We start from the raw sequence: 27,789 nt of genomic DNA, 5'->3' as shown, positions 1-27,789 counted from the left end.
TTTTCAACTGGATTGCTTCTATTAATTTATGCCTGTCACAGGTCCAGTTTCAAATCAAAATCGGCAGCCTCCCTCCCAGAGTCAAATTTGCTGCAAATAAGGCGGTAACGTTAGCTGTCAATGTAGCCATCAAACATACATATTTAAATGGTTACTACAGAAACGTTGCACTTTGACCTTTTCTATGAAGTCACTATGAATTGAAGCATGATTTCTTTGGAAGTCACAGCTCTAATGTGTTGACAAGAGGACATAGAATCACACAATGCATACAAAGAGAAAGTTTCAGAGAGGAATGTGATTTTAATCAGTAATGGTTAAAATGTCTATGATCTGTTTCAGTCTGCCTAATGCTGAAGGAATGTCTTATCTGGCTATATTATCTACAAACCTAATTCTGCCATTGTTAATTTTCAATTTAAAACAAATTGTCAATACACTGAGCTGGTTGATTTTCTTGCATTTAGTCTCCCTCCTGGGTGACACCTTCAGTGCTGTGTAGCCTACGGATGAAGCACGGTCGTTGTGATCTGCCCGAATTTACACGGTTCTGTCTGTTGTGGTGGGTGGTTCTACTTCGTTTTGTATGGTAGTGGTCCATATATGGGGTCTATTTCAACATGTTTGTTTATGGAACTGGTGGATGAATATCAGGCCTCCAGGAATTCCCAAGCATGTCTTTGTTTAGCCTGTTCCAGTTTCGTAACGTTATCCCAGTTGAATTGGTGTTCTTCATTGTCAGTGTTTATTCATATGAGGGAGGACTGGTCGTGTCGTTTTGTTGCATGCTGATACTCGTGTGTTCTGCTGGTGAGTTTCTTGCCCGTTTGACCTATGTAATGCTTCTCTCAGCTGCTGCATAGTATTTTATATGTCACATTCATCCTGCATGTTGTGGGTATAGAGCCTTTTGTCATGGATAGTAGCTGGTGAAGTGTGGCTGTTTGGGAATAGTGACAGCAAACAGCAAATAATGACAAAAGACTATACCCAAAGTTAAGTTCCTGAGGACCAAGTTTTAGCTGTAAAAGCCAACATAAAACTTGAAATGCTATGCCATACTTTTACTGAAGTCTGCGTTCCTAGCTGAAATAACGTGCAAAACAAAGCAAGAAAAGCTTCGGTGAATAAAGCAGGCAAATAGGAGTCTTTAAAGAAATATACAGTGCAGTATAGATACAAGTTCCTCAGCTGTTGTATCTGTACAGGCAAAGTACAGAAGTGCACTGTCCCACAAAGAAGACTTGTGAAAAACTGAGTTCAACAGTTCCTCAACAACTCCAAGGTTCTGCATGGTAGACCAAGATTAGATTACATGGAATCCAGTGAGAGCTGGCCATTTGGATACAAAATTAGCTTGAAGGTAGTAGTCAGGGGGTGATACTGGAGGATTGTTTTTCAGATTGGAGGCCTGTAACCAGCAGTGTGCTGCAAGAATCAGATTTGGTTGCACAGCCTTTTGTCATTTATATACTTGATTTGGATATGAATATAGGAGGAATGGTTAGTAAGTTTGCAGATGACACCACAATTGGTGGTGTCGTGGAGAGTGAAGAAGGTTATTTCTGACTACAATGGGGCCTTGATCGTAGGGGCCAATGGGCCAAGCAATGGCAAATGGAGTTTAATTTAGATAGGTGTGAAGCGTTGCATTTTGGGAAGGCAAATAAGAGCAGGACTTAAATAGTTAACAGTAAGGTCCTGGGGAGTGTTGCTAAACAAAGAGACTTCGGGGTGCTGGTTTATATTTCCTTGAAAGTTGAGTCACGGTTAGAGAGGGTTGTGAAAAACGTGTTTGGTATGCTTGCCTTTATTGGTCAGTGCATTGAGAATAGGAGTTAGGGTGTCATGTTGTGGTGTACAGGACATTGGTTGCGCCACTTTGGAAAGCTGCATTCAATTCTGGCCTTCCTGCTATAGGAAAGAAGTCGTGAAACTTGAAAGGTTGCAGAAAAGATTTACAAGGATGTTGCCAGGGTTGGTGATTTGAGCTGTAGGGAGAACCTGAATAGGCTGAAACTGTTTTCCCTGGAGCATCAAAGGTTGAGGGGTGCTCTTTATAGAGGTTTCTAAAGTCATGGGTGATATGGGTAAAGGTCTTTTTCCTTAGGTGGGGGTGTCCAAAACCAGAGGGCATAGGTTTAAGATTAGAAGGGAAAATATAAAAGGGATCTGGGGAAACATTTTCATGCAGAAGGTGGTGCGTGTATAGAAGGAGATGAAGTGCCAGATGAAGTGATTTGAGAAAGGTACAATTACAGCATTTAAAAGGGATCTGGATGGTGTGTGAATAGGAAGAGTTTAGAACAATATGGGCCAAATGGAACTAGATTAATTCAGGATATCTGGTTGGCATGGACAAGATGGACCAAAGGGTCTGTTTTCATGCTGTGCAACTCATTTAGTATAGATATAAACAACAGAAGAATTTTTAAAATAGCCAAGATTAAAAACTTATTTTACCTCAGCACCTGAACGCAGAATCGTTCAAAATGTGTAATTCATCATATTATAGATTAAATTTTTTTTTAATAAATCAAAATGTACTGGAGCACATCAGGTCTGGCAGGATCTGTGAAGCGAGAAACTAAATTAATTTTTCAAGTTTAATATGACTCTTCTTTGGAACTTTAATTGTATAATCTGTCTTCACAGGTTTGGCAAGAGCCAAGTCTGTTCCAACAAAGACATACTCAAATGAAGTAGTAACTTTGTGGTACAGGCCTCCAGATGTTCTTCTGGGCTCTTCAGAGTATTCAACACAGATTGACATGTGGTATGTATAATTGACTTCATTTAATTTTGTTTGATGGGGGCCAACAATGTTATATCTTTAAGGGTCTCTTATTCTATATCAAGGATCACACCCATAATCCAGCCTGCCCTCTCCTATGAATATCCTGTCAATATCTGATAATAGCTGAAAATGTGTTGCTGGAAAAGCGCAGCAGGTCAGGCAGCATCCAAGGAACAGGAGATTCTCCTGACCTGCTGCACTTTTCCAGCAACACATTTTCAGCTCTGATCTCCAGCATCTGCAGTCCTCACTTTCTCCTCGAATATCTGATAATATACAATTACTACAGCTGTAACACAATGGTGTAATGTTTAGGCTTTGGATGTATTTGGTATTCCAGGCCTACATTACTGTAATTCTTAAGAAGTGCTTTTGTTTGCTCAAGCTCAACCTACAGCATATCAACAAACAAAATTTCTCATGGGTCAATTCACTTACATCATATTTTACATGAATTATATTTATTTGAGAGTAAAGGTTATTATTAATAACCTTTCTGCTAAATATGACAAGATCAGAAGTTTGAGGATGTAACTCTGAAGATGAACGACGGAGATGTAGTGTACCTGGACTTTCAGAAAGCTTTTGATAAAGTCCCACATAGGAGGTTAGTGAGCAAAATTGGGGTGCATGGTATTGGGGACAAAGTACTAACTTGGATTGAAAGGAAACTTGGCTGACAGGAAACATAGAGTAGTGATAAACTGCTCCATTTCGGTACCAGTGGGGTACCGCAGGGATCAGTGCTGGGACCGCAGCTTTTTACAATATATATTAATGATATAGAAGATGGTATTAGTAATAATATCAGCAAATTTGCTGATGATACTAAGCTGGGTGGCAGGGTGAAATGTGAGGAGGATGTTAGGGGATTACAGGGTGACCTGGGTCAGATGCATGGTAGATGCAGTTTAATGTGGATAAATGTATGGTTATACACTTTGGTGGCAAGAACTGAAAGGCAGATTACTACCTAAATGGAATTAATTTAGGTAAAGGAGCAGTACAAAGAGATCTGGGTGTTCTTGTACACCAGTCAATGAAGGTAAGCATGCAGGTACAGCAGGTAGTGAAGAAGGCTAATAGCATGCTGGCCTTCATAACAAGAGGGATTGAGTATAGAAGCAAAGAGGTTCTTCTGCAGCTGTACAGAGCCCTGGTGAGACCACACCTGGAGTATTGTGTGCAGTTCTGGTCTCCAAATTTGAGGAAAGACATTCTGGCTATTGAAGGAATACAGCGTACGTTCACGAGGTCAATTCCTGGAATGGCAGGACTACCTTAGCTGAAAGACTGGAGTGACTGGGCTTGTATACCCTTGAGTTTAGAAGACTGAGAAGGGATCTGATTGAGACATAGAAAATTATTAAAGGATCGGACACTCTGGAGGCAAGAAGCATGTTTCCGCTGATGGGCGAGTGCCAAACCAGAGAACACAGCTTAAAAATATGGGGTAGACCATTTAGGACAGAGATGAGGAGAAACTTCTTCACCCAGAGAGTGGTGGCTGTGTGGAATGCTCTGCCCAGAGGGCAGTGGAGGCCCAGTCTCTGGATTCATTTAAGAACGAGTTGGATAGAGCTCTCGAGGATAGTGGAATCAAGGGGGTTATGGAGATAAGGCAGGAACAGGATACTCATTAAGGATGATCAGCTATGATCATATTGAATGGTGGTGCAGGCTCGAAGGGCAGAATGGCCTATTCCTGCACCTATTGTCTATTGTCTACAACACCAGATTAGAGTCCAATGGGTTTGTTTGAAATCACAAGCTTTCTGAATGCTGCTATTTTGTCAGGTGAAATCGAGGAAAGCAGGTACAGAATTTATAATATGAAAGTGCCAGTGTTGGACTGGGATGGCCAAAGTTAAAAATCACAACACCAGGTTAGTCCAACAGGTTTATTTGAAAGTACAAGCTTTTGGAGTGCTGCTCCCTCATCAGGCAGCTACAAGTCTTGTGACTTGTTATTCAGCCTGTCGAAACCCCACACAACAAATTTACATATCTTTTGACAATCAGTTACCTGAAATTATCTTGCCATTATCTCTCTGCCTATAATTTCTGTTAAAAATCACAATACCAGGTTATAGTACAACAGTTTTATTTGGAAGCACTAGCTTTCGGAGCGCTGCTCTTTCATCAAGTATTTAACTTTGTCCACTCCAATTCAACACCAGCTCCTCCACATCATGGCTATAGATTCAGTGACTGTGCTCCACTTCACCTGATGAAGGAGCAGCACTCTGAAAGTTTGTGATTTCAAATAATCCTGTTGGACTATACCTGGTGTCGTATGACTTCTGACTTTGTTCACTCCAATCCAACAGTGGCACCACCATATCAAGGCTGCTAAAAGAAGTGTAGTGGTAATAATACTGGACAAAGGTGTGCATCCCACCCTGAGGGGTGGTGAAATTTGAATTCAATCTCTGATCTACTTGTCACAGGTGCATCTTTCCATGACTATTAGTAAGAGTGATCACCCCTCAGTCCTTGTGGAGATAAAGTCCTTTATGGGCGGTGGCTCAGTGGTCAGCACTGCTGCCTCACAGCGCCAGGAAACAGGGTTCGATTCCAGCCTCGGGCAACTGCCTGTGTGGACTTTACACGTTCTCTTGTGTCTGTGTGGGTTTCCTCCGGGTGGTCGGGTTTCCTCCCACAATCCAAAGATATGCAGCTTGTTACGGACTAGGCCAGACTCCTCAGAACACTTTTAAGCAGGTAGCCCCAGACAGTAACTTTGCTATTTGTTTAGCGAGGTGTATAGTGGATATTCCCAGTGTAAATTAGCTGGGTTGACCGCCAAATTTTAAACAAACAATTTACAAGATTATGGAATGAAACACAAAGAACAGAAAACAGAATACCGCATAACTTATTCTATCCAAACCTGACTTAATGATGCTGTTCTGAAAATATGTGCAACAATCCCATTATGCACATCCCTTAGTACAGAAGGTAAAATCAAACAAATGCTTACAGTTTGCAAGGAGAGAGAGAGAGAGAGACATCAGCAGCCTGTTTCACATATCTGCTGCTGCAACTGAACCAAAAAACCTCAGCTACCAGGACTGGCCACTCCCTTTTGATACAAGTTATTTCTAAAACTTGGCCTGATGTATCATCTGTTTAGGAATAAACAAAAAAGGCCCCAATAAGCCATTCATCTCTGCACCAAATCAGCCATTTTAGAGCCTGGTCTGTTTTGATTAGATTCCCTACAGTGTGGAAGCAGGCCCTTCGGCCCATCAAGTCCACACCGACCCTCTGAAGATAACCCACCCAGACCCATTTCCATCTGACTAATTCACCTAACACTATGGGAAGTTTAGCATGGCCAATTCACCTGACCTGCACATCTTTGGACTGTGGGAGGAAACCGGAGCACCCGGAGGAAACCCACGCAGACACGGAGAATGTGCAAACTCCACACAGACAGTCACCTGAGGCTGGAATCGGACCTGGGACCCTGGTGCTGTGAGGCAGCAGTGCGAACCACTGAGCCACCATGCTACAACCCCTCTGAAAAAATCAAGGACATAGTAACTTTGAGAAAAAGAACCAGCTTTGTGACAAGGTTAGGTGAATTGGCCAAGCTAAATTACCCATAGTGTTCAGGGATGTGTGGGTTAGGTGTATTAGTCTGGGCTAAATGTAGAGTAGTCAAAGAGTGTGGTGCTGGAACCACACGGCAAGTCAGGCAGCATCCAAGAAGCAGGCGAGTCAGCTTTTCGGGCATAAGCCCTTCATCAGGAAATCATCCTTCCTGAAGAAGGGCTTACACCCAAAACATCGACTCTCCTCCTCGGATGCTGCCTGACTGGTTGTGCTTTTCCAGCTCCATACTCTTTGATTCTGATCTCCAGCATCTGCAGTCCTCATTTTCTCCTAAACATAGAGTAGTAGAGTAGGGGAATGAGTCTGTGTGGGATACTCTTCGGAGGGTCAGTGTGGACTTGTTGGGCTAACTGGCCTGTTTACACCCCGTTGGAATTCTAAGATTCATGTTGAGGATACCCACCATTGTAATGCTACCACCCTGCTAAGAAATACACTTTGAACATAATTGGCAACTCAAACCTCTGCATCATTAAGGCACTCTAGACCAATCAGGTCACAAACTGTAAGCTTATACCATGCGCATCCACCACTTCTGCAAATTACTATCAAGCTGGGAGTTCAGTGGAAAGGTGTGGAGGACATACTTAAAATTGCACTGGGGACCCCTGTTGAAGGTACATCACAGGACTATTTTTATACCAAACAACATGCAATAGACAGGGCAAAGCAATTGCACAGCCAGCAGATTAGATCTATGCTCTGCAGTAATACAAATACATGTCCAACCCTGATTCAAGGTAGGCAATTAAACAAACAACAAGAATCTCCACAAACATTGTCAGGGTCACTCAGCTCCTGACCTCATTACAACTTTGGTTCAAGCACAAACTAAAGAATGAACTCAGCAATGAAGTTAGAGCATCTGCCTTCATTGTTGAGGCAGCATTTAATCAAATAGGGCATCAAGGAGGCCCAGCAAAACTGGTGTGAATGGGAATCAAGGACGGATGGTATTTATATGCTGATTAAAGTCATTTTGAATGCAAAGGAAGATAGTAATTTTTGAAGATTATTATCCTTCATCCCAGCATGTTCCTCAGGGTAGTGTCCAAAACTGGTATCTTCAGCTGTTTCATCAATTACATGCCTCCATCATCGTGACTGCACATACACTGAAGCTGACTGTATTCCTAGGCAAAAGGCCTGGACTGGATCTAGGCTTGGACTGATAAGTAGCAAGTAACATTCAAGCTATGTAACCGCCAGGCACTGTTTCTGCCAGGAAGGAATCTAATGATTATCTTTTGACATCCAATAACATTACTGTTACTGAATTCCCCCTTGGGGTCACCATTAACCACAAATTTAATTAGACCAACCGGATAAATTCAAGAAAAGGCCAAACACTTGGAATTCTTCCTGGCCATTGCTTGCTAACTATACAGGTAACAATCATGATGTAAAATAATAGTTTGCATTTAACTGGATGGGTGCAACTCCTCCAGTGCTCCAGATGCTTGAAAGCATCCAGAACAATCAACCTGTTTGATTGGCACCCCATCCAATCCCTTCAAATTTCAATTCCTCCATCTCGAATGCACAGTGTCAACTGTATTGTGTACCATCTATAAGGTGCACTGCAACAACTCATCAAGGCGCCTTCAGCATCTTTGACACTTTCATAATCTACACACACTGCTTCCTAGAAGGACAGGCACAGAAGATGCATGTGAACCCACCATCTGCAATCCTTCCTGACTTGGAACTATATCGTTGTTCCTTTTCTGTCACTGAGTCAAAATCCTAAAGTCCCTTCCTGACAGCACAACAGGTATACTTTGTGACGGTACTATTACTTTAAGAAGGTTATTTTGTCATATTTTTCAAAGAGGGGTCATAAAGGCAGAGGTGCAAATATGTCTACCTTAACAGTGGCAGGGATGTGCTCAGTTCTCCCAGTTCAGGTTTTTTTAGTTTGGTTTAGCTGTAACAGTCAGAACCTGCTGCCGTCTGGAGAAAGATTCCAAGTTTCAGCAGATGATTTCTGACTGGCTTTATCTAAAATCTTTCCTTCCTGTTAGAACCAGAGTTTGAATTTGCTATTTGCCAAGAAGTGTGTTTATGGGATGTTATGGAAATTGGAATAGCTCTTAAACTAAGTTGCTGTATCAAGATGGTTGGGTTTTCAAATAGTTAAGTTATTCTAAATTCTGTTTTTTTGTTAAAGCCGAGTGATTTGACTAGCTACATCACTTCTGGAATATTAATGTCATATCTGCCTTTAAAATACGAAAAGGTGGGCATCTGGGCTACCTTCTTAAAATATTTTGAGGGAGTCTGGCCTGGTTCATAATACCCTGCAACAGTTAAAAAGGCAGCTCACTGCCAGCTGCTTTGTGACAATTGGCCTCAGAAATAATGCCCACGCTGATGAGGAGGTGCTGGTGTCGGATTGCGGTGGACAGAGTTAAAAATCTCTCAACACCAGCTAGTACTTCCAAATAAATCTACTGAACTATAACCTGGTGTTGTGTGATTTTTAACTTTGCACATTCCTTGAGCAATTAGAAAAAAGCCTTATCCAGTTTTACTGATTAAAGTTGACAATTAGTTTGTTAGGAAAACATTTTTTCACCAGTGGTTTAGGTCCTGTTTTCAAGATTACCAATCAGACAATCTATAGTGCCTGCTGCGCAACAGAATTCAATAACTAAATAAGTTGTTGCTTATTTCACTGACCACTCCATTAAAGGCCCACAAATGGACGCAATTAACGGAAACCTATCATGGTGATTAATTGGGTGGCGAGCATGGCTAGTTTCACTTATGTTGGCAGTTTTCAGGACATCTTTTAAGATATATTTTCTAATCACCTTGTAAAGAGTTATGACACATAGAGTCATAGAGATGTACATTTCGAAACAAACCCTTCAATCCAACTTATCCATGCTGAACAGATATCCTAAATTAATCTAGTCGCATTTGTCAGCACTTTGCCTATATCACTGTAAACCCTTCCTATTCATGTACGTTTCCAGATGCCTTTTAAATGTAATTGTACCAGTCTTCACCACATCCTCTGGCAGCCCATTCCATACACTCACCACCCTCTGCATGAAAAGGTTGCCCCTTAGGTCCCTTTTAAATCTTGCCCCTCTCACACTAAACCTATGACATCTAGTTCTGAACTTCCTCACCTTGCCTATATCCATGCCCCTCCTGATTTTATAAACCTCTATAAAGCTTGCCCCTCAACCTCTGATACTCTAGGGAAAACAGCCCCAGCCTATTCAGCCTCTCCCCATGGCACAAATCCTCCAACCCTGGCAACGTCCTTGTAAATCTTTTCTGAACTCTTTCAAGTTTGACAACAACCTTGGGAGACCAGAATTGCACACAGTATTCCTATACAGCTGCAACATGACCTCCCAACTCCTATACTCAATGCTCTGACCAATAAAGGAAAGCATACCTTCACCATCCTATCTACCTGTGACTCCACTTTCAAGGAACTATGAGCCTGCACTCCCAAGGTCTCTGTTCAGCAATGCTCCCAGGACCTTACCATTAAGTGTATAAATCCTGACCTGATTTGCCTTTCCGAAATGCAACATCTCACATGTTTCTAAACTAAATTCTATCTGCCACTCTTTGGTCCATTGGCCATCTGATCAAGATCCCATTGTACTCTGAGGTAACCTATTTCGATGTTCACTACCAATTTTGGTGTCATCTGTAAACTTACTAACTATACTTCCCGTGTTCATATCCAAAAGATTTAGATAAATAACAATAAGCAGTAGACCCAGCACTGATCTTCGAGGCACACCACTGGTCACAGACTTAACATAGAACAATACAGCGCAGAACAGGCCCTTTGGCCCTGTAAATTATTCTCAGCTCATCCCCCTGCATTATTCCATCATCATCCATGTGCTTATCGAAGGATTGTTTAAATCTCCCTAACGTGACTGAGTTGACTACAATAGCAGGAAGGGCATTCCACGCCCTTACCACTCTCTGCGTAAAGAACCTGCCTCTGACATCTGTCTTAAATCTATCACCCCTCAATTTTGTAGTTATACCCCTCGTACAAGCTGACATCATCATCCTCGGAAAAAGACTTTCACTATCTACCCTATCTGATCATCTTGCATGTCTCTATCAAATCCCCTCTTAGCCTTCTTTCCAATGAGAACAGACCCAAGTCTCTCAGCCCTTCCTCATAAGACCGTCTCTCCAGACCAGGCAACATCCTGGTAAATCTCCTCTGCATCTTTTTCAATGCTTTCACATCCTTCCCGAAATATGGCGACCAAAACTGTACATAATATTCCAAGTGTGGCCGCTCTAGTGATTTGTATAGTTGCAGCATGATATTGCGGCTCCGGAACTCAATCCCTCTACGAATGAAACCTTACACACCATATGCCTTCTTAACAGCACTATCAACCTGGGTGGCAACTTTCAGGGATCTATGCACATGGACTCCCTATGCACATCCTTCTGCACATCCACATTACCAAGAATCTTTCCGTTGACCCAGTACTCTGCCTTCCTGTTATTCTTCCCAAAGTGAATCACCTCACATTTAGCTGCATTGAACTCCATTTGCCACCCCTCGGCCCAATTCTGCAGTTTATCCAAGTCCCCCTGCAACCTGTAACATTCTTCCAAAGTGTCCATTACTCCACCGACTTTAGTGTCGTCTGCAAAGTTACTAATCCATCCACCTATGCCTGTGACTAAGTCATTTATAAAAATGACAAACAGCAGTGGTCCCAAAACAGATCCTTATGGCTCACCACTAGTAACCGCGAGTCTCGTTTATTCCCAACAAACCTTCTAACTGAGCCTCAAACTATCGAGTCCCCAATGACTAACACTCTCCTCTTTCCCTCCTTCCCTTCTGTGCAACAGGGACAGGCTCTGTGCCAGAGGCCTGGGCCCCACTGCATACCCTTGGTAAGTCGTCCCCCTCAACAGTATCCAAAACGGTAATCACGTTTTTCAGGGAAATGACTGTTTCTCCCCCTTCGAACAGTCACCCAGCTTTCTTCATGCCTAGGAGTAACTACTTCTCTGTAATTCTTATCTATAACAGCCTCTGCCTCCTGAATGATCCGAAGTTCATCCAGCTCCCACTCCTGTTCCCTAACACGGTCTTGGAGGAGTGAGAGTTGGGTGCACCTCCTGCAGATGTACTTGGATGGGACACTAATGGCATCCCTCAGCTCAAACATCATGCAGGAGGAACATTGCTCTCCCTGCACTGTCATCCCTGCTAGTCCCCTTACCTCAAAGTAAAAAAGAATAGATGCTTAGCTGATGTGTCCCTCATCTTTAAGGTCAGAGGAGGTGGTTGGGTGGGAGGCCCTACAACGGTATGGTCTCGGGTTGAGGAAACACTGACTTATATAGCCGGACAGAAATAAAAATAAGAAGTCCCTCCTTTCCCAGATACCTCTGCTCTCTGACTTCAGATTTAAAAAGCTCAAATCAGTGACTCACCATTCCCGACAGACTCCTGGTCTGAGCTCCCGCCCTTCGAGTTGCTGCTGCAACTGAAAAACAAAAGTCTGAAAAGCAACCCTCCACCACCACCCTCTGTCTTCTATCATTGAGCTAGTCTGTATCCAAATGGCTAGTCCTCCCTGTCTTCCATGTGATCTAACCTTGCTAACCAGTCTACCATGAGGAATCTTGTTGAACGCCTTACTGAAGTCCATATAGATCATGTCCATTGCTCTGCCCTCATCAATCCTCTTCGTTACTGCTTCAAAAAAAACTCAATCCTCTTCATGAGACATGATTTCCCACGCACAAAGTCATGTTGACTATCTCAAATCAGTCCTTGCCTTTCCCTCAGTATAGATCTGTCCCTCAGTGTTTCCTCACAACAACTCGCCCACCACCAAGGTCAGGCTCACTGTCTATAATTCCCTAGCTTTTCCTTACCACTTTTCTTAAATAGTGGCACCATGTTAGCCAACCTCCAGGCTTCCAGCACTTCACCTGTGACTATCAATGACCCATATAACTCAGCAATAGGCCCAGCAATCACTTCCTGAGCTTCCCACAGAGTTCTAAAGGTACAATTGATCAAGTCCTGAGTGTTTATTTACCTTTGTGTTTTAAGACATTCAGCACCTCCACTTCTGTAATACAGCATTTTTTAAGATGTCGCCATCCATTTCCTCACATCCTATATCTTCCGTGTCCTTCTCCACAGTGAACACTGATGAAATATACTTGTTTAGTATGTCCCCCATCTCCTGTGGTTCCACACATAGGCTGTCTTGCTGATCTTTGAGGGGCCCAATTCTCTCTCTGGTTACCATTTTGTACTTAAATGTATTTATAAAATTTCTTTGCATTCTCCTTAATCCTATTTGCCAAAGCTATTTCATATCCCCTTTTTGCCCTCCTGATTTCCCTCTTGGTAGTGTCATCAGCAATTTTGTCAATGGAGCTAGAGTTGAATTTGGCCACATAGTTATGAGTGGTTAAAGAGTATGGTAAGGGGCTAAGTACACAGCCTTGCAGGTCACAGATGTTGAGGATTATTGTGAAGTAGGTGTTGTCACCAATCCTTACTGATTGTGGTCTGTTGGTCAGGAAGTCAAGGATCCAGTTGCAGAGGATAGAACAGGGTCCTAGGTCTCAGAGTCTGAAAATGAATTTGACTGGAATTATGGTGTTGAAGGAGAAGCTAAAGTCAATAAATAGGAGTCTGACATATGTGACCTTGATATTCAGATGTTCCAAGGATGAGTGTAGGGCCAAGGAGATGACATATGCTGTGGACTTTGTGCAACAGTGGGAAATAGAGACTAATTAGATGACTGCGCTTTGTTCTACCTCAGGAGAAAGTTCTAAAAGTTACTAGGCAGCTAAATATTGGAGTCAACACCGTGGAAATAACTGGGAGCAGTGGGGGCTCAAGAAGAAGCTGTGTGCTACTAGTAGCTGAGTGCAGCTGTTAGTGAGGATCAAGAAAATCTTGTTGTACAGTAGCTCCTCGACTTAAGAACTTAATCCGTTCCAGGACCCGGTTCGCGAACCGAAAAGTTCGCGAACTAAATCAATTTTTCCCATTGTTCGGACAGCGTAAGACTGCTTGGACATAACAATGAATGCTGTTCACAGCACACGCGCAAAAGACTAACTTGAATGAGATCACACAGGGCCCGAGAGCGTTTGCGTTCAACAAGTGCGTAGCAAAGCAGAACAATGAAACCACGTGGTCGCACGTGGGCTTTTTGCGTTCGTACCTTGAATTTCATACATACGTTGAAGCAAAATGTTATGTACAATCCTGTTCGTAAACCAATTTGTTCATGAATGGCGTCGTTCGTATATCGAGGCGCTATTGTATATTGTGCAGCTGAACCAGATTAAAGCTTCGGGGTAATATTAGCTAAGCGAAATTTGCTGTTTGAGAAAAGTAAAGGTTATGTCTGTGATTAAGTACTGGAATCTAATTTCCAAAATTCAGGGGAGTGTAGGTGCAGGAAAGGAAGGTGAAATATCAAAATGTGAGCAGTCTTTGAGAAAATCTATGATGGACTGGTTTTTGATGGAGTTTCAAGGCCCGATTATCAACAGTTTTTGAAGTGATCTTTGGGGTGTTGAAGCACACTTTGCCTGTCGTTCATATTTCCCTCATGTTAAGTTTGGGGTATGAGAATGTGCATCATAATTATCTTGCATACTCATAGTCATACAACATGGAAACAGACCTTTTGGTCCAACTTCAGTCCACACTGACCAGATATCTCAATCTAACCTCGTCCCATTTGCCAGTATTTGAATCATATTTCATAAACATTTCCCATTCATATAACCACCCAAATGCCTCTTAGATGTTGTAATTTATCCACCCACCACTTCTTTTGGCCGCTCGTTCCATACATGCACCACACTGTGTGAAAAAGTTGCCCTTACGTCCCTTTTAAATCCTTCCCCTCTCACCTTAAACCTATGCCATCTTTTTTTTGGATGCAGCTACCCTGGGAAAAGACCTTGGGTAATCACCCTAGCCATGCCCCTCATAATTTTATAAACTCTATAAGGTCACTCCTCCGCCTCCAATGCTCCAGGAAATAAAGCTCCAGTCTATTCAGCCTCTCCCTATGGCTCAAACCTTCCAGTCTAAACCTTTTTAAAGTTCTACATCATAGTAGAAGAAGACAAAAAAATTATTGCAATTACAATGCAAATCAATCAGAGAGAAATCCAATGTTGTGTTATGGTGTGGAAACTGCTTCAGGTTTCTTGAGTAAAGAATTGCTACTGCTAATTAGAGAGCTGAAGGAGAACAAAGGAAACATGAGTGTATGCAGGATCAATAGGTATGCAGCTGAAACTAGGGAATGATAGTTTGCAACTCCAACACATCCTTCAGACTTCAGATCTGTAGTACTTATGACAAGTTCTGTTCTTCATTATAGTTATAATGACTAAATTGTATAGAACTCTGTGTAGAGTGCTTAAATATCTATAATTGAGAAATATCTTCTCTTTACTAGAAAAAACCGGATCAACTAATTTAGTTTAAATACAGTTTTCTATACTGTAAATTAACTATTATTTTATATGTACTATTTTTAAATACATTTGGATGGACTTTAGAGAAACATTTTATTGTAATTGGGTTTACTTTTTAACTTTTCTACTTGGGCATTACAGAATGAAGCTAAAAGTAAAAAGGTAAAAATTTTACCTTTTAAGACCTATGTTTTCCTTAGTGAAAAGGTTGTGAAAGCAGTCATATGAAAAAGAATGTGTTGATATGAGCCAAACTGAAATGTAAACCCTTTCTTCGGTCATTAAAGTCCAAACTTAGCACCATATAATAACACACCTTTTCACTTAGTTTTCTGTTTAAATGTATTCATTAGATTTTGCAATTTTAAGCAAAAAGGCTGATTTGCAACATTTTTCCAATGCTGTTTCCTATAATATAACACAACCTTTTCATTAAATATGAGGCCAATGTTAAGTGGGTCAGAACTGGGAAGGAACTGATAGCCAATTCTATAGGTAGGTAAAAGCCAAATACTGTGAATGTTGGAAATCTGAAATATGAACAGTAAGTTCTGGAGAGATTCACAATACTCTGTGGAGAAAGAAACATTTCAAGTCCAATGACTGTTTGCTGGTACTGCAGTATCTAGTGACTCTCAGTATCCAGTGTCTCCAGCCATTATTTGATAACAAATTGACTAAATTAATTTGTCAGACGACTGACGTCTGTGAAACTGTGGACCTCCTGGTGAAGTTCTAGATCCCAGCAGGGAATTCTCGGTTTCGCAATCGGTTAAAAGAATCAACAGGAATGCGGTTTGTATAAAGCAAGGTTACCAGTTTAATCAAATAAGGCAGCCTGGTGCCGTTTTGTCCAGTAACACAGAGGTTAAAGCTTCTGTGTTCTGTGGCGATATTGCGCAATTACATTAAAAAATTAAACATTATTTCTAAGTTTTTTTAAAAGAGACAGCACAGCCTTAATTACAAGAAAAGACCAATCAAATGTAGTAAGGTGACATGATTGACAACAGGTTAATCCAATGATATTTCCTGGGAAATAGTTCTTGTCTTATGTAGAACCGTTAGTTCAACGTTAGTTTGAGTCGTCAGTTAATGTCTTATGATGCATTTTATGAAAACTCCATTGTCTGCTTTATCTTCTGATTCAGCTAACTCAGCAAAGCAGTAATGCAGGTTCACAGTGTCAAATCATAACTTGAAGCCATTTTGTTGTGATATTTTAAATTGAAAAGCCATTTTGTAGTTAATAAAAACCTACATATATTTGTTGCTGCTGACAACAGTCTAAATTCAAGTTTTAAATCCTCATCTCCCCCCTTTGGTCATTCTATGACCACATCATAAATGTGAAGGCATGGATCAAATTAATCCAATTCGATGGCAGCCAAAGACTGCCATACTCCCTCTTCCTCCAGGGAGGGACTAGGGGCAGGCAATGGTGCTTCCTCATCTTCATCTAAGTGGAGAAGAAGCATTTTCTGGGTGGAATCAATGTTGTCAATAGAAGCTAATATTTAAGCAATAATGCACTTAACAATAGCAATACCAAAAGAAAGACCAACTAAAACAATAGCAGTATACATAGCCATATTGATTAACCAATTGTACCATGAGCTAAAACCCTAATCTGCCCATTCTGCACCTTCATTCATTTGACTGACAAAGGTACGCATGTTATCTATATGCTTTGTAATGTTTTCAATTAGGTCAGTGACCCCCGTGATACATTTGCCTTTAACTATGGCGCAAACTCCACCTTCCTTTGCAAGTATGTAATCGAGGGCATATCAGTTTTGTTGGGTAAATTGGCGCAATTCTGAAAGCATGTCCCTAATTTCTGATAGGGAAGCAGTTGCCTCATTACCCAAGAGGGTGAGACCACAAATGAGATGATTATGGTTTTGATGACTAATAACTCCTGAAGATCTTCCCACGGAAAAAACACTGAGAGCTGCATATGCCAAAGATGAGTTTTACTGTTTTGTAGAGCCTTTTGATTCTTCCATTCTGTACAAAACTCAGGGGGGATTGAACGTTTAACAGGGGAATTCTATTCTTGTTGCAGGTAATTGGACAGGGAACAGTAGTTGGAAAAAGTGCTCCTATAGGGGTCAGGGAATCTCTTGCTGAAGTAGGGCGTAACAAACCACTTCATCCTCTCCAAATATTCTATTACGGCTTTCGAGAAACAAATTGTTAGTAAAAGATAATATTCTCCCTTTTTTTCTTTTACGACATGGTCTATTTGAATGGGGGCAAGGCTTACCAGGGTTGCCTGTAGTACAACTGAAATCAAACTGACATATAACACCTTGACAAGGTAAAGACCATTGGAGCTTGTTCTGTAAATGGACTGTTCGATCTTGTTGATGTAGTTGACCATTATGACAATCATCTTGGGTGTTCCACACATCAAAGAAGTCAGTCTCTTGGTATACAAGAACATTATCCTGGCATAGGTGGTATACAGTCTCTTGTTGTTCAGGATCACACAGATAGATGGTCCCTTCTTGTGTACTAACATTGGCTAAGGCAAGTCCATATATCAGGGTGAAAGTGATTCTGATCCTTGTAGTCATATCTATAGCAAGGGTTAGGATATCTAAAACATAAGGAAAATTACTATTTGAAAAGGCAGCTGTATCCTAATAGTCTGGTTCTGATTCTTTTCTCAGTTCCCATTCATTCTCATCATTTTCATCATCTTCCCTTTCATTCTCATCATCTCCCTCCCCTTCCTAGGTGCATTTCCAATTACTTTACAATGATGGGTGTGAACCCAAGCAGAATGCCCAGTGACTTTAACAGCAGTTAGGGTGGTGAGGAGGACCTGAAATGGCCCTTCCCATCGAGGTTGGAGGCCACGGTGTGTCCAATTTGTGATGGGGACGAAGGAGCCTGGCTCAATAGTGTGAACTCGTTCAAGGAAGAGGAGCTTTTCGTAAGCAGCACTTATTCGAGAATGGAGCCCTTGCAAAATTTTAGTTCAGGAGAGGACATAGGAGGACATGTCGTCCGCCACATGGTGAAAGTGGACAGGGGCAGGGGCATCATTCCAAGGTGTGCAAAAGGCTCAGCCATAAACTTATTCCGGCATGGGATAAATGAGTTCTACCAGCGGGAGTGCAGCGTAGGTGAAACAAAATCCAGAGGCAGTAGTTTAACCCAGGAAAGGCTTGTCTCAGAAGTTAATTTTGCAAATTTAGTCTTCAGAGTCTGGTTACAACGCTCCACAAGATCTGCAGCCTGTGGGCGATAAGCAGGTGGATGCCGAGTTGAGAGCATAATTCTTCATTTATGTCACCAATAAAATGAGGACCATTGTCATAAGACAGACAAAGGGGTATACCAAAGCGGGGAATAATTTCCTTAAGTAGAATACTTACAATAGTTTTAGCAGTAGCTTTGGAAGTAAGGTAAGCTTCAACCCATTTAGAAAAAAAACATCAACAATAACTAAAACATACTTACAGTTTTGCCACTTTTCTAATAAAATGAAATGAAGTTGAAGAGTTTGAAAAGGTCCTTCAGGGACGGGTGTCTGTCCCATAGGGCAAGGAATACCTTTCTCCAGATTGTGTTCTTGGCAGATGAGGCATCCATCACTTACATGTTGAGCCATCTGCTGGAGGCATGGTTGCCACCAAGTGTTTAAAAGCAGATTAGACGTTGAGCGAGCACTACGTTGAGCGTAGTGTGTCGCATTATGAAGGCAATCAACTACCGGAAAACAAGTTCATCAGACATACAAATCTGTCCAGCTGAAGTGGTCTATAGTTTAGTAACAGGATTACAATAACAGTTGGCTTTGGGCCACAGCTGCCTTTCAGATTCAGAGGCTTCCCTCTGTAAGGTAACAACATCTTGAATGGTTGGCATTAGTTTATCCGAGGTAGACCCACTTTTGTCAGAGCTTTCAGTCTGACTCATCATTTTGGGCACAATTATAAGATGATTGCGAGTGGCTTGTTTTGCAGCCACACCCGCAACAATATCAGCAGGGGATTGGCCAGTTCCATGGGCAGTACATTTGATAACAGAAATCTGTTTTGGGAGTAAGGAGCATGGTCAAAAGGTCTGAGACAAGCTGGCAGTGAGAGATGTGAGTGCCAGATGATGTCAAAAATCCTCTGTTACTCCAGAGTTGTCCAAAATCATGTACTATCCCAAAAGGATATTGGGAGTCAGTGTAAATGTTATCATGGAGCCCTGTCCCTAGAATGCAAGCACTGCTGAGTGCAAAACGTTCAGCTTGCTGGGCTGAAAAAGGGGTGTCAAAGGCAGCAGATTCCAGGATAAAGCCATTGTCATCAACTATAGCATAGCCTGAAAGACAAGTTCCTGTATGGTCAATAAAGGAACTACAATCAGTGAATATATTGATATCAGGATTTTAGATTGGAGTGTCAGAGAGATCTAGCTGAACTTGGATGTCTGCATTAATGAGGTGAAAATAATCATGTTCTGGAGTGGACAAGGGTAAAAGAGGATGAGCTAAGAAATCAGCAGGGTTTAATGGTAGTAGAATGCTTAAAAGTCAAATGAGGATTATTTAGAAGACAAGCCTCAAACTCAAATGTTGAGTTTGTAATTTCCCCAAGAGGGCAACTACTGAATGAGAACTGTAAATGACAATGTTCTGTTGTAATGTAAGATTCCGTGCTGATTGTAAACTGAGATAAATGGCAGTTAAAATTTAAGTGCAGTCGGAATGTCCTAAAGCAGGAGGGTCAAGTTTAGTTGAAAAATAGGAAACTGGGCGATGTTTATCTCAATGAAGTTGAGTAAGTACTGAAGAGGCATCGTCATCCAGAATATGCAGTACAATTGGAAGGGTCTGTCATAAAGAGGTCTTCCCAGAGCTGGAGCTTGTGACAAAGCTTGCTTTAGTTCATCAAAGGCTTGCTTTGCTTCTAAGGAGAGGGTAAGCGTGCCTTCGTAGGAGGAATATGGAGGCAACTTCTTAATGAGGAGAGCCGCGTTGGGAATCCACTGTCTGCAGAAGTTGACCATGCCCAGCTTCACAGTGATTGGAGCTGGGACGTTGATAATAGGAGTAGTGCAGCTCTGTTCCAGAGAGCATGAGTCAGCAGATATAATAAAGCCTTGGAACTTGACATAGTGCAATGGAAACTTTCTGGGGAGAGACCACGTATCCTAAGTATTTCAAGTAGTTGAGGAGGAGAACAACATCAGAGCGGTTCGATTCTTCACCAATACTGGCTACAAGGAGGTTGTCTATGTATTGAACTAGTGTAGATCCACTTCTCAAGGTTAAAAAGCACATGGTTCCAGTAAAACCTGAGAGAAAAGAGTTGGAGAATGAATGAAGCCTTGGGTTAGTCGAGTCCATGTTAGCTGCTGCCCATTAAAGGTGAAGACAAATACGTACTGGCTGTTCTCATGAAGAGGCAAAGAGAAAAAGACATTGAAGGCCAACAACAGCAAAACATTTAGAATCTGATAGTATGGTGGATAAGATATGAGCTGGGTTTGAAATCAAGACAAGAAATGGCTGGACAATGGCGTTAATAGCTTTTAAATCTTGAACGAACCTATATTGATCTGGCTTGCCAGGCTTTGGTTCAGCCTTAATTGGAGTGTTACAAGGCGATTGGCATGGGACTAAGATGCCTTGATGGAGAACGTTATCAATTAAAGCAATAATACTTGGTATTGCCTGTTGTTTTAGTGGGTACTGGCGAATGGATGGCAGATCAACAATTGGTTTTAAAGCACCTTGAATGGGTTGACAATTTGTAAGTCCAACATGAGAGGATGTCTCAGCCCATACATCAGGTTTGATCAAATCAAGTTTGTCCCAACTCTCATGGTGCTGGAGTGTGGCATTGCAGGAGGTAGGAGTTGAATAATAGAGAATAGTCATGTCTTCTTGAAATGTCTGCAGCAAGTAGAGTGAGTCAGCCTTGGTAATTGCACAGTGGACCATAGGGCCCAGTTCCTTAGCATGATGAGGCAGATTTACTTTCCGAGTGATGTGAGGGGCTGAGGAGTCCCCTTGCTTCCACGGGTGAGAAGGTATTTCAACAAAACCTGCCTCGCCTTACGGACCAGTGACACAAGCCAAAATCTGTACAGTCCATTTAGTTCCAACTAAATCTGCAAAGAAGTTTTCAAGAAATTTATTTTGGCCTGTTCAATCATAAGCAAGAATAATGTGACCTCCAGAAACTTAAGGGTCAAGATCATGACCACCATCGTGGTTTAGTGGACACATATGAGCTGGTGTTCAGATGAATCAGAATCAAGTTGGACACCATCAGGGGAACATGCAAGTTTAACTTGAAAGGCACACAGCAGATCTCGACCCGTCAGGTTACATGATAAGTTGGTTGTAATCACAAAGCCATGAAACAGGGAATAGCCTTGGAAATAGACGGGGACTGGATCAGAAAGTGGACATCTGTGGCTTTCTCATGGAGACCAGATAAATTCTTCGTCTGTTTAGAAATTGGTAGATTTATGTCAGATTTCGCAGAAGACATTGAAGCCCCTGTGTCAATTAGAAAAGTTGTTAGCTTTAAGTAAGACTGGGCGGCACGGTGGCACTGCTGCCTCACAGTGCCAGAGACCCGGGTTCAATTCCCGCCTCAGGTGACTGTGTGGAGTTTGCACGTTCTCCCCGTGTCTGCGTCGGTTTCCTCCGGATGCTCCGGTTTCCTCCCACAGTCCAAAGATGTGCAGGTCAGGTGAATTGGCCATGCTAAATTGCCCGTTGTGTTAGGTAAGGGGTAAATGTAGGGGTATGGGTGGGTTGCGCTTCGGCGAGTCGGTGTAGACTTGTTGGGCCGAAGGGCCTGTTTCCACACTGTAATGTAATCTAATCTAATCTAATCAGACTGTGGGTTCCTGTTTGAAAGATAGAAACCGTAGAGAAAAATTATTTAGTCATTAAGATAAAGGATTATTTTGGGGAAAATTGGTAATCTGTCCTCCTCTTCCTGCTTGTATTGAAAGGTGCTTATTATCAGAAGGTTTTCCACAATTATCACAGGTCTGAGGGTGATTTCCACAATTGTTTCCTGGATCTTCCTTTGTTGTCTCTCTAGGGCAAGCAGTGCCCCAATAGTAAGCGCTGCCACAAATAAACCAGCTTCGGATCTGGCAGTCACTGGCCCAATGCTGTGGACTGTTACAATTAAAACAGCCCAAAGACATACTCTCAGAAGAAGGAGGAGCCCCTCAGCCATGCCCACGACTGTTGTTTCAATTGGGTGCAGAGCCACTATTATTACGCACAAGTAGTTGTTTAGAAGACTCCTCACGGACTACAAATTCCGATTTTACGGGATGGGAGGTTTTTCTTGACTTTGTTGTTTCCATAAAACCCTAATAGAACAATGGAGTTGATTAGGAGTGGCTTCAACCCATTGCAAGTCATTTGTCTTGATTGCTATGGCTACAGAAGACAGCAAGCAGTTTAATAATATAGTTGTATTGAACAGCATAATATAGTTGTATTGGCAGCATTGAAATTTAAATGTTGATTTCCGGAATAAGATTCATAACATTCTCTAAAACATTCCAGGAAGTCCTCAGCAGACTCCTTATTTTCGGGCAAAGTTTGAGGATACGAGCAAGATCAATAAGCTTTGCTAATATAGCGGATGCAGTAGCAAGAATATCATCTTGTCGCTGTTGTTCCTGGTTTACAGTATCAGTGAAAGGAGTAAAATTATTGTGATTAGTTCATTAAAGCAGGCATATTCAGAGTGGGAAGGGACTTGTTGAAGAAGGGCCCAAAGGTCCTTAGCATTACCATCATAAACTTTAATTGTGGTATTTAGGAAATCAACGAATTACTGAGGCACCTTGTGGCGGTCCAGTGCATTACTGAGGATAGACATAATTTCGTGGGGCTTCAAAGGATAATATATACGGAGAGTAGTGTTTTGATCAGCAACAGCAGCTTCTGGTTTCGATAGTTCCCCCACAGGGAATATTCCTAATACATGTGTTTCGTCTTCTGTGCCCTCAGAAGAGGGACTCGAAGGAGTTTCAAATCGCTGAATGAGGTGCTTATTAGAGAATCAGTTTTAATTTTCGCTGACTGCGAGTGCTATAAGCAACGGGATCAGTATCCTGGGGAAGGGGCAAGTGTGCAGAAGGGCCCATGACTGCAGCATACGATTTGGGTTGTGCAGCAGCTACCGAGCTAACAGCAGTCTGAGAATTAGAAGAAGCAACATTTGCAAAATCAAGATTGGGCTGGGAAAACACGGAAGCAGACAGAGGGGAAACAACAGAAGTTTGAGAATTAGGTGAAACAGTTGTATATCCTGAAGACTGAGCAATCTGTAAGGAAGATGGGGCGTCAAATAATAACACCATTCATCTAAATCCAAATTTTCATTGTCTCATGCGTTTAAACCAAAACTAACCATCGAACTACGCAGTTCTATTTGCTTACCAGCCACTAGTGACTTTTCCTTTTGTTTCTGTTGACGTTAACTCAAGCATGTTTGTATTTGAGGTGCTCGACAGATTTCATGGTACCATCAGTTTATTCAATCCCCAATTTAGTGGCAGTATCCTGCCATGAACATAACTGATTCTTTGTGGCACTCATCACAAAATTGTCGCTATTAGTCTTTCTTTCTTGATCCCATGTTTTTTTGCCAAATCAGTTGTTGGGCTGATTTAATCAATTGAATAGTTTTAGGGCCACCTAGTGGCCACTGTTCATCACCTAATGCTTTATTTAAGGCGCCAGAAAGTTTTCAAAAAGCTTTAGATTTTTCCAGAAATTTCTCACATTTTCACTAACATTGAAGATGGATCTTCCATTTCATCTATATAATTACCCATTTTAAAACCACTTCCCTTTTATAGTACAGACTCAATTTTTTTTATTCACCAATGGGTGACACGGTGGCACAGTGGTTAGCACTGCTGCCTCACAGCGCCAGAGACCCGGGTTCAATTCCCGCCTCAGGCGACTCTGTGTGGAGTTTGCACATTCTCCCCGTGTCTGCATGGGTTTCCTCCAGGTGCTCTGGTTTCCTCCCACAATCCAAAAATGTGCAGGTTAGCTGAATTGGCCATGCTAAATTGCCTGTAGTGTTAGGTGAATGGGTAAATGTAGGGGAATGGGTCTGGGAGCATTGCGCTTCGGCGGGTCGGTGTGGACTTGTTGGGCCGAAGGACCTGTTTCCACACTGTAAGTAATCTAATCTAATCCAATTTCCAAAAACCCTTACTAATTTTACAAATCATCAAAACTTTCATTATAAAATATTGCGGTATTTTCTTTTCATCAAGTAATTCAGGTATTGATTTAGACAATGCCAATCCAGCCAAATCAGATTTTCTTCTCTCTCCTTTTTTAAGCAGATCTACTTCATTCACTAGATTTTAAAAAAAAATCAGAGGGTTCAAATGTCAGAGTTCAACAACTCCAGAAAGCGTCAACCATCAAAATAAAAAAGCGCTGAGTCCAACAACCCTGGAAATTGCCAACCATGAATATAAAAAGGTCCCAACTTCACTTATTCTACCCCAACCCCCCTTTTTTTTTGTACTGTCCCCCTGACTCTAACCTTGCTAAGACCGATCCTTTCGGGCTGGACTAGAAAATAGACAGCAAGGGGTCAGATCAGACACCACTTGAATGAGAGGAAAACCAAACACATATAAAATACTCACATCTGGCCAGCCAAATTCCTCAACACTCAATAGTGAAGGACTCTAGGCTCTTCACTCCACAATCTGTCCGTGCCGAATACGCAGTTCAAGGTTAGTTTGAGTGGTCAGTTAAGGTCTTATGATTCATTTTATGAAAACTCCATTGTCTGCTTTATCTTCTAATTCAGCTAACTCAGCAAAGCAGTAGTACAGGTTCACAGTGTCAAATCATAAGTTGAAGCCATTTTGTTGGGTTATTTTAAATTGAAAAGCCATTTTGTGGTTAATAAAAATCTACATATATTTGTTGCTGCTGACAACAACCTAAATTCAAATTTTAAATCCTCAGTAGAGGGAGTCAAGATGCATCATCCACTTGGCATTTCGGAAAGAAGATTATTACAAATGTTTCAGCTGTACCTTTTACACTGAGCCTCTCCTGTCATTATGGGTGTGGAGGCTCCTCCATTGAGTTGTTTAATTGCTCCCCACCATAGAAGACTGATTGTAATAGAGCTGCACAGCTCGTATAATCTTGTAGTGCACAATATAATGCTCAACTTCTTGAGGTCTTAGACTAGCTTCTATGTCATCCCAGTTCATCTGGATCATTAAGAGCTCCATCACCACCTAAACTTGCTGAAAAAGGGAGCCCTCCCCCACAAACTGTTCCATCCTTCACTTGTCACTTTATCCAAAGATTTTACTCTCTGGTTCTTCAGGCTGTATTGATAGTTGCACAGCTCAAAATATCAGACCTTTCACTTGCATCATTGTTATTCCAGTAATGAGTGACTTCTCGTTGCATGATATAAAATAAATAGTTTTCTGTAATAATGAAGAGCAAAAAAATCTATTATATCTTTTTCAGGAATCTCCTGAACGTGATTAAATACAATCACCGTCATACAGGTCTGCAACACAGAAAAGGCCCCTTGGCCTGTAGACTCTGTGCTGGTCAAAAAGCAATGACATAAATTCTGAATGCCTTTTCCAGCACTTTGTCCATGGCCTTGCATAATTGATGTACATCCAAATATGAGTTAAATGTTATGAGGGTTTCTGCCTCTCCCATCGTTATTGGCAGTGAGTTCTCAATTCTTATCACCCTCTAGGTGAAAATGTTTTTCCTCACATTCCCTCTAAACCTCCTTTATCTACCTTAAATCTGTACCTCCAATCATTGATCCCTACGCCAAGGGGAAACATTTCTTCCTATCCTGCCTATCCCCCTTGTAGTTTTATGCATTTCCCCAGATCCAGATCCCCCCTCAGTCTCCTCTGTTCTAAGGAAAATGACCAGAGTGTATCCAATTTCTCTTCATAACTAAAACTTTTAAGTCCAAGCAACATCCTGGTAAATATGTTCTTCACACTCTCTCCAGTGCAACTGCATACTTATAATGTAGATTCCAGAACAGCGCACAATGTTGTAGCTCCAATCTAAGCCCAGTTGTAAATATAAATTGGCTTGACAGCTATTGTGAATGGTCCAAAACATACAGCAGGAATATTGGGCATCCATTTTCCTCACGCATTACTTGTAAGTTAATATGTGAAGTGCAGAAGTATAGCAAGATAAAAGACTAAACTGTTTGAAACCAGTTCTACACCAAAGTTGCATCATTACCCACTAAGAAAATTCTTAATGTGTTAACAGAAGTATAAACACTGTAAATATTAACAATGCAACAAAGTAAAAAGACATCAAATAAGAGGAAACATCATTTCTAAGTCCTTGTTCCAAATTAGCAAAATTACTGATTTAAGGTGATGCCGGAGCAAGAAAAGGTTTGATGACAACAAGCACAATACATTGCAAGTCAGTTTTTAAACTAAATGCTATTTTGCTGAAATTGAATAACAATACACTAAACAGTCAGCCTGTCTATTAAAAATTTTCCTTATTGTTGAGAAAATTTAGAGTCATACAGTCCTACAGCATGGAAACAGACCTTTCAGTCCAACTAGTCCATGCCGACCATAACCCCAAACTAAATCTATCTGCGCTTGGCCCACATCCCTTATCCAAATGACTTTTCAACATTGTAACTGTATCCATATCCACCATTCCGTTTGGAAATTCATTCCCTGTTTAAAAAAAAACAAATTGCCCCTCATTTCTTTTTAAAAACTTGCTCCTCCCGCCTTAAATTTTGAGAAAGGTGATTGTTAGAGTGTAATGTATACATTCCAGTTCAAGATGTGGAGGTGCAAGTGTTGGACTGGGGTGGACAAAGTTAAAAATCACACAACACCAGGTTATAGTCCAACAGGTTTATTTGAAGGTGCATGCTTTTGGAGCACTGTTCCTTCGTCAGGTACCTGGTGTTGTGTGATTTTTAACTTTATTCAAATTCAAAAAAAGTTCTGAAAGATTTGCTTGTGTGAACTAAAACATGTTGTGCTTACAATTTTTCCAGGGGCGTTGGATGTATCTTCTATGAGATGGCATCAGGAAGACCTTTGTTTCCTGGTTCCACTGTTGAAGATGAATTGCACTTGATTTTTAGGCTACTAGGTAACTTGGAAATTAGATTGTAAATGTACCTAAATGTCTTTGTATTCCTAAGCAGACTTTTTTTTTTCCCCTGTATGGAATCCTAGAATCATTATGGCAACAGAGAAGGCCATTTGACCCAGTCAGTCCATGCCAGCTCTTTAAAGCCATCTAGTCAGTCATGTTCACCCTGCTCTATTTTTGGAACCTTGCAAGCTAATTTCCCTCAAGTACCCATCAAGTTTCCTTTGTCTCTACTTCTACCAGTCTCCTAGCCAGTGAGTTTCAGATCATTCTCACTGGACATGTGTTCTTCTTTGCATCCTCTCTATCCATTGCCCAGAACTGTAGATCTGAGTCCCATAATCCTTTTATCATCTTCTAAAGGGAACAACTTTTCTTTATCTACTGTCTCTAAATTGTGCATTACTATAAGATCTTCCCTCATCCTTCTCTTCTCCATGGAGAGCAATTCCACTTACCTTTACAGACAAATTCTGTCAGTTAATAAATGATTTTTATCATGTATAATGTTACCAATTCAGAACAAACCACACAAGAGAGTGTAAATTGACTAGGTGATGCTTGATTTTTTTTTTTGAAAGGGTTTTTCTCAGATAATTCTCACTTGTGGGTAGATGACTATTTCTATTTTCATGTGCAGTTCAAATTTCGTTTAAACAATATGCCATTTCCATGCGGTGACTCCAATCATTTTGTTGAGCACAGG

General features: G+C 41.4%; 1 protein-coding gene across 5 annotated transcripts in view; it reads left to right on the top strand.

Moving 5' to 3' along the window:
* The window catches only part of cdk17 (cyclin dependent kinase 17), a 224,285-nt gene that overhangs the window by 174,255 nt on the left and 22,241 nt on the right, over window positions 1-27,789 (top strand). For all 5 annotated transcript variants that reach the window (XM_072562405.1, XM_072562402.1, XM_072562406.1 and 2 more), the window contains 2 exons: window positions 2,656-2,776; window positions 26,983-27,080. In XM_072562405.1, coding sequence (XP_072418506.1) covers window positions 2,656-2,776; window positions 26,983-27,080 — 219 coding nt within the window. The remainder of the gene's footprint in view (window positions 1-2,655; window positions 2,777-26,982; window positions 27,081-27,789) is intronic.

Source organism: Chiloscyllium punctatum, chromosome 44 (assembly GCF_047496795.1).
Source record: "Chiloscyllium punctatum isolate Juve2018m chromosome 44, sChiPun1.3, whole genome shotgun sequence".
NCBI lineage: Eukaryota > Metazoa > Chordata > Chondrichthyes > Orectolobiformes > Hemiscylliidae > Chiloscyllium > Chiloscyllium punctatum.
Note: the sequence above shows the minus strand (reverse complement) of the source record. Positions and strands in the feature narration are given on the sequence as shown.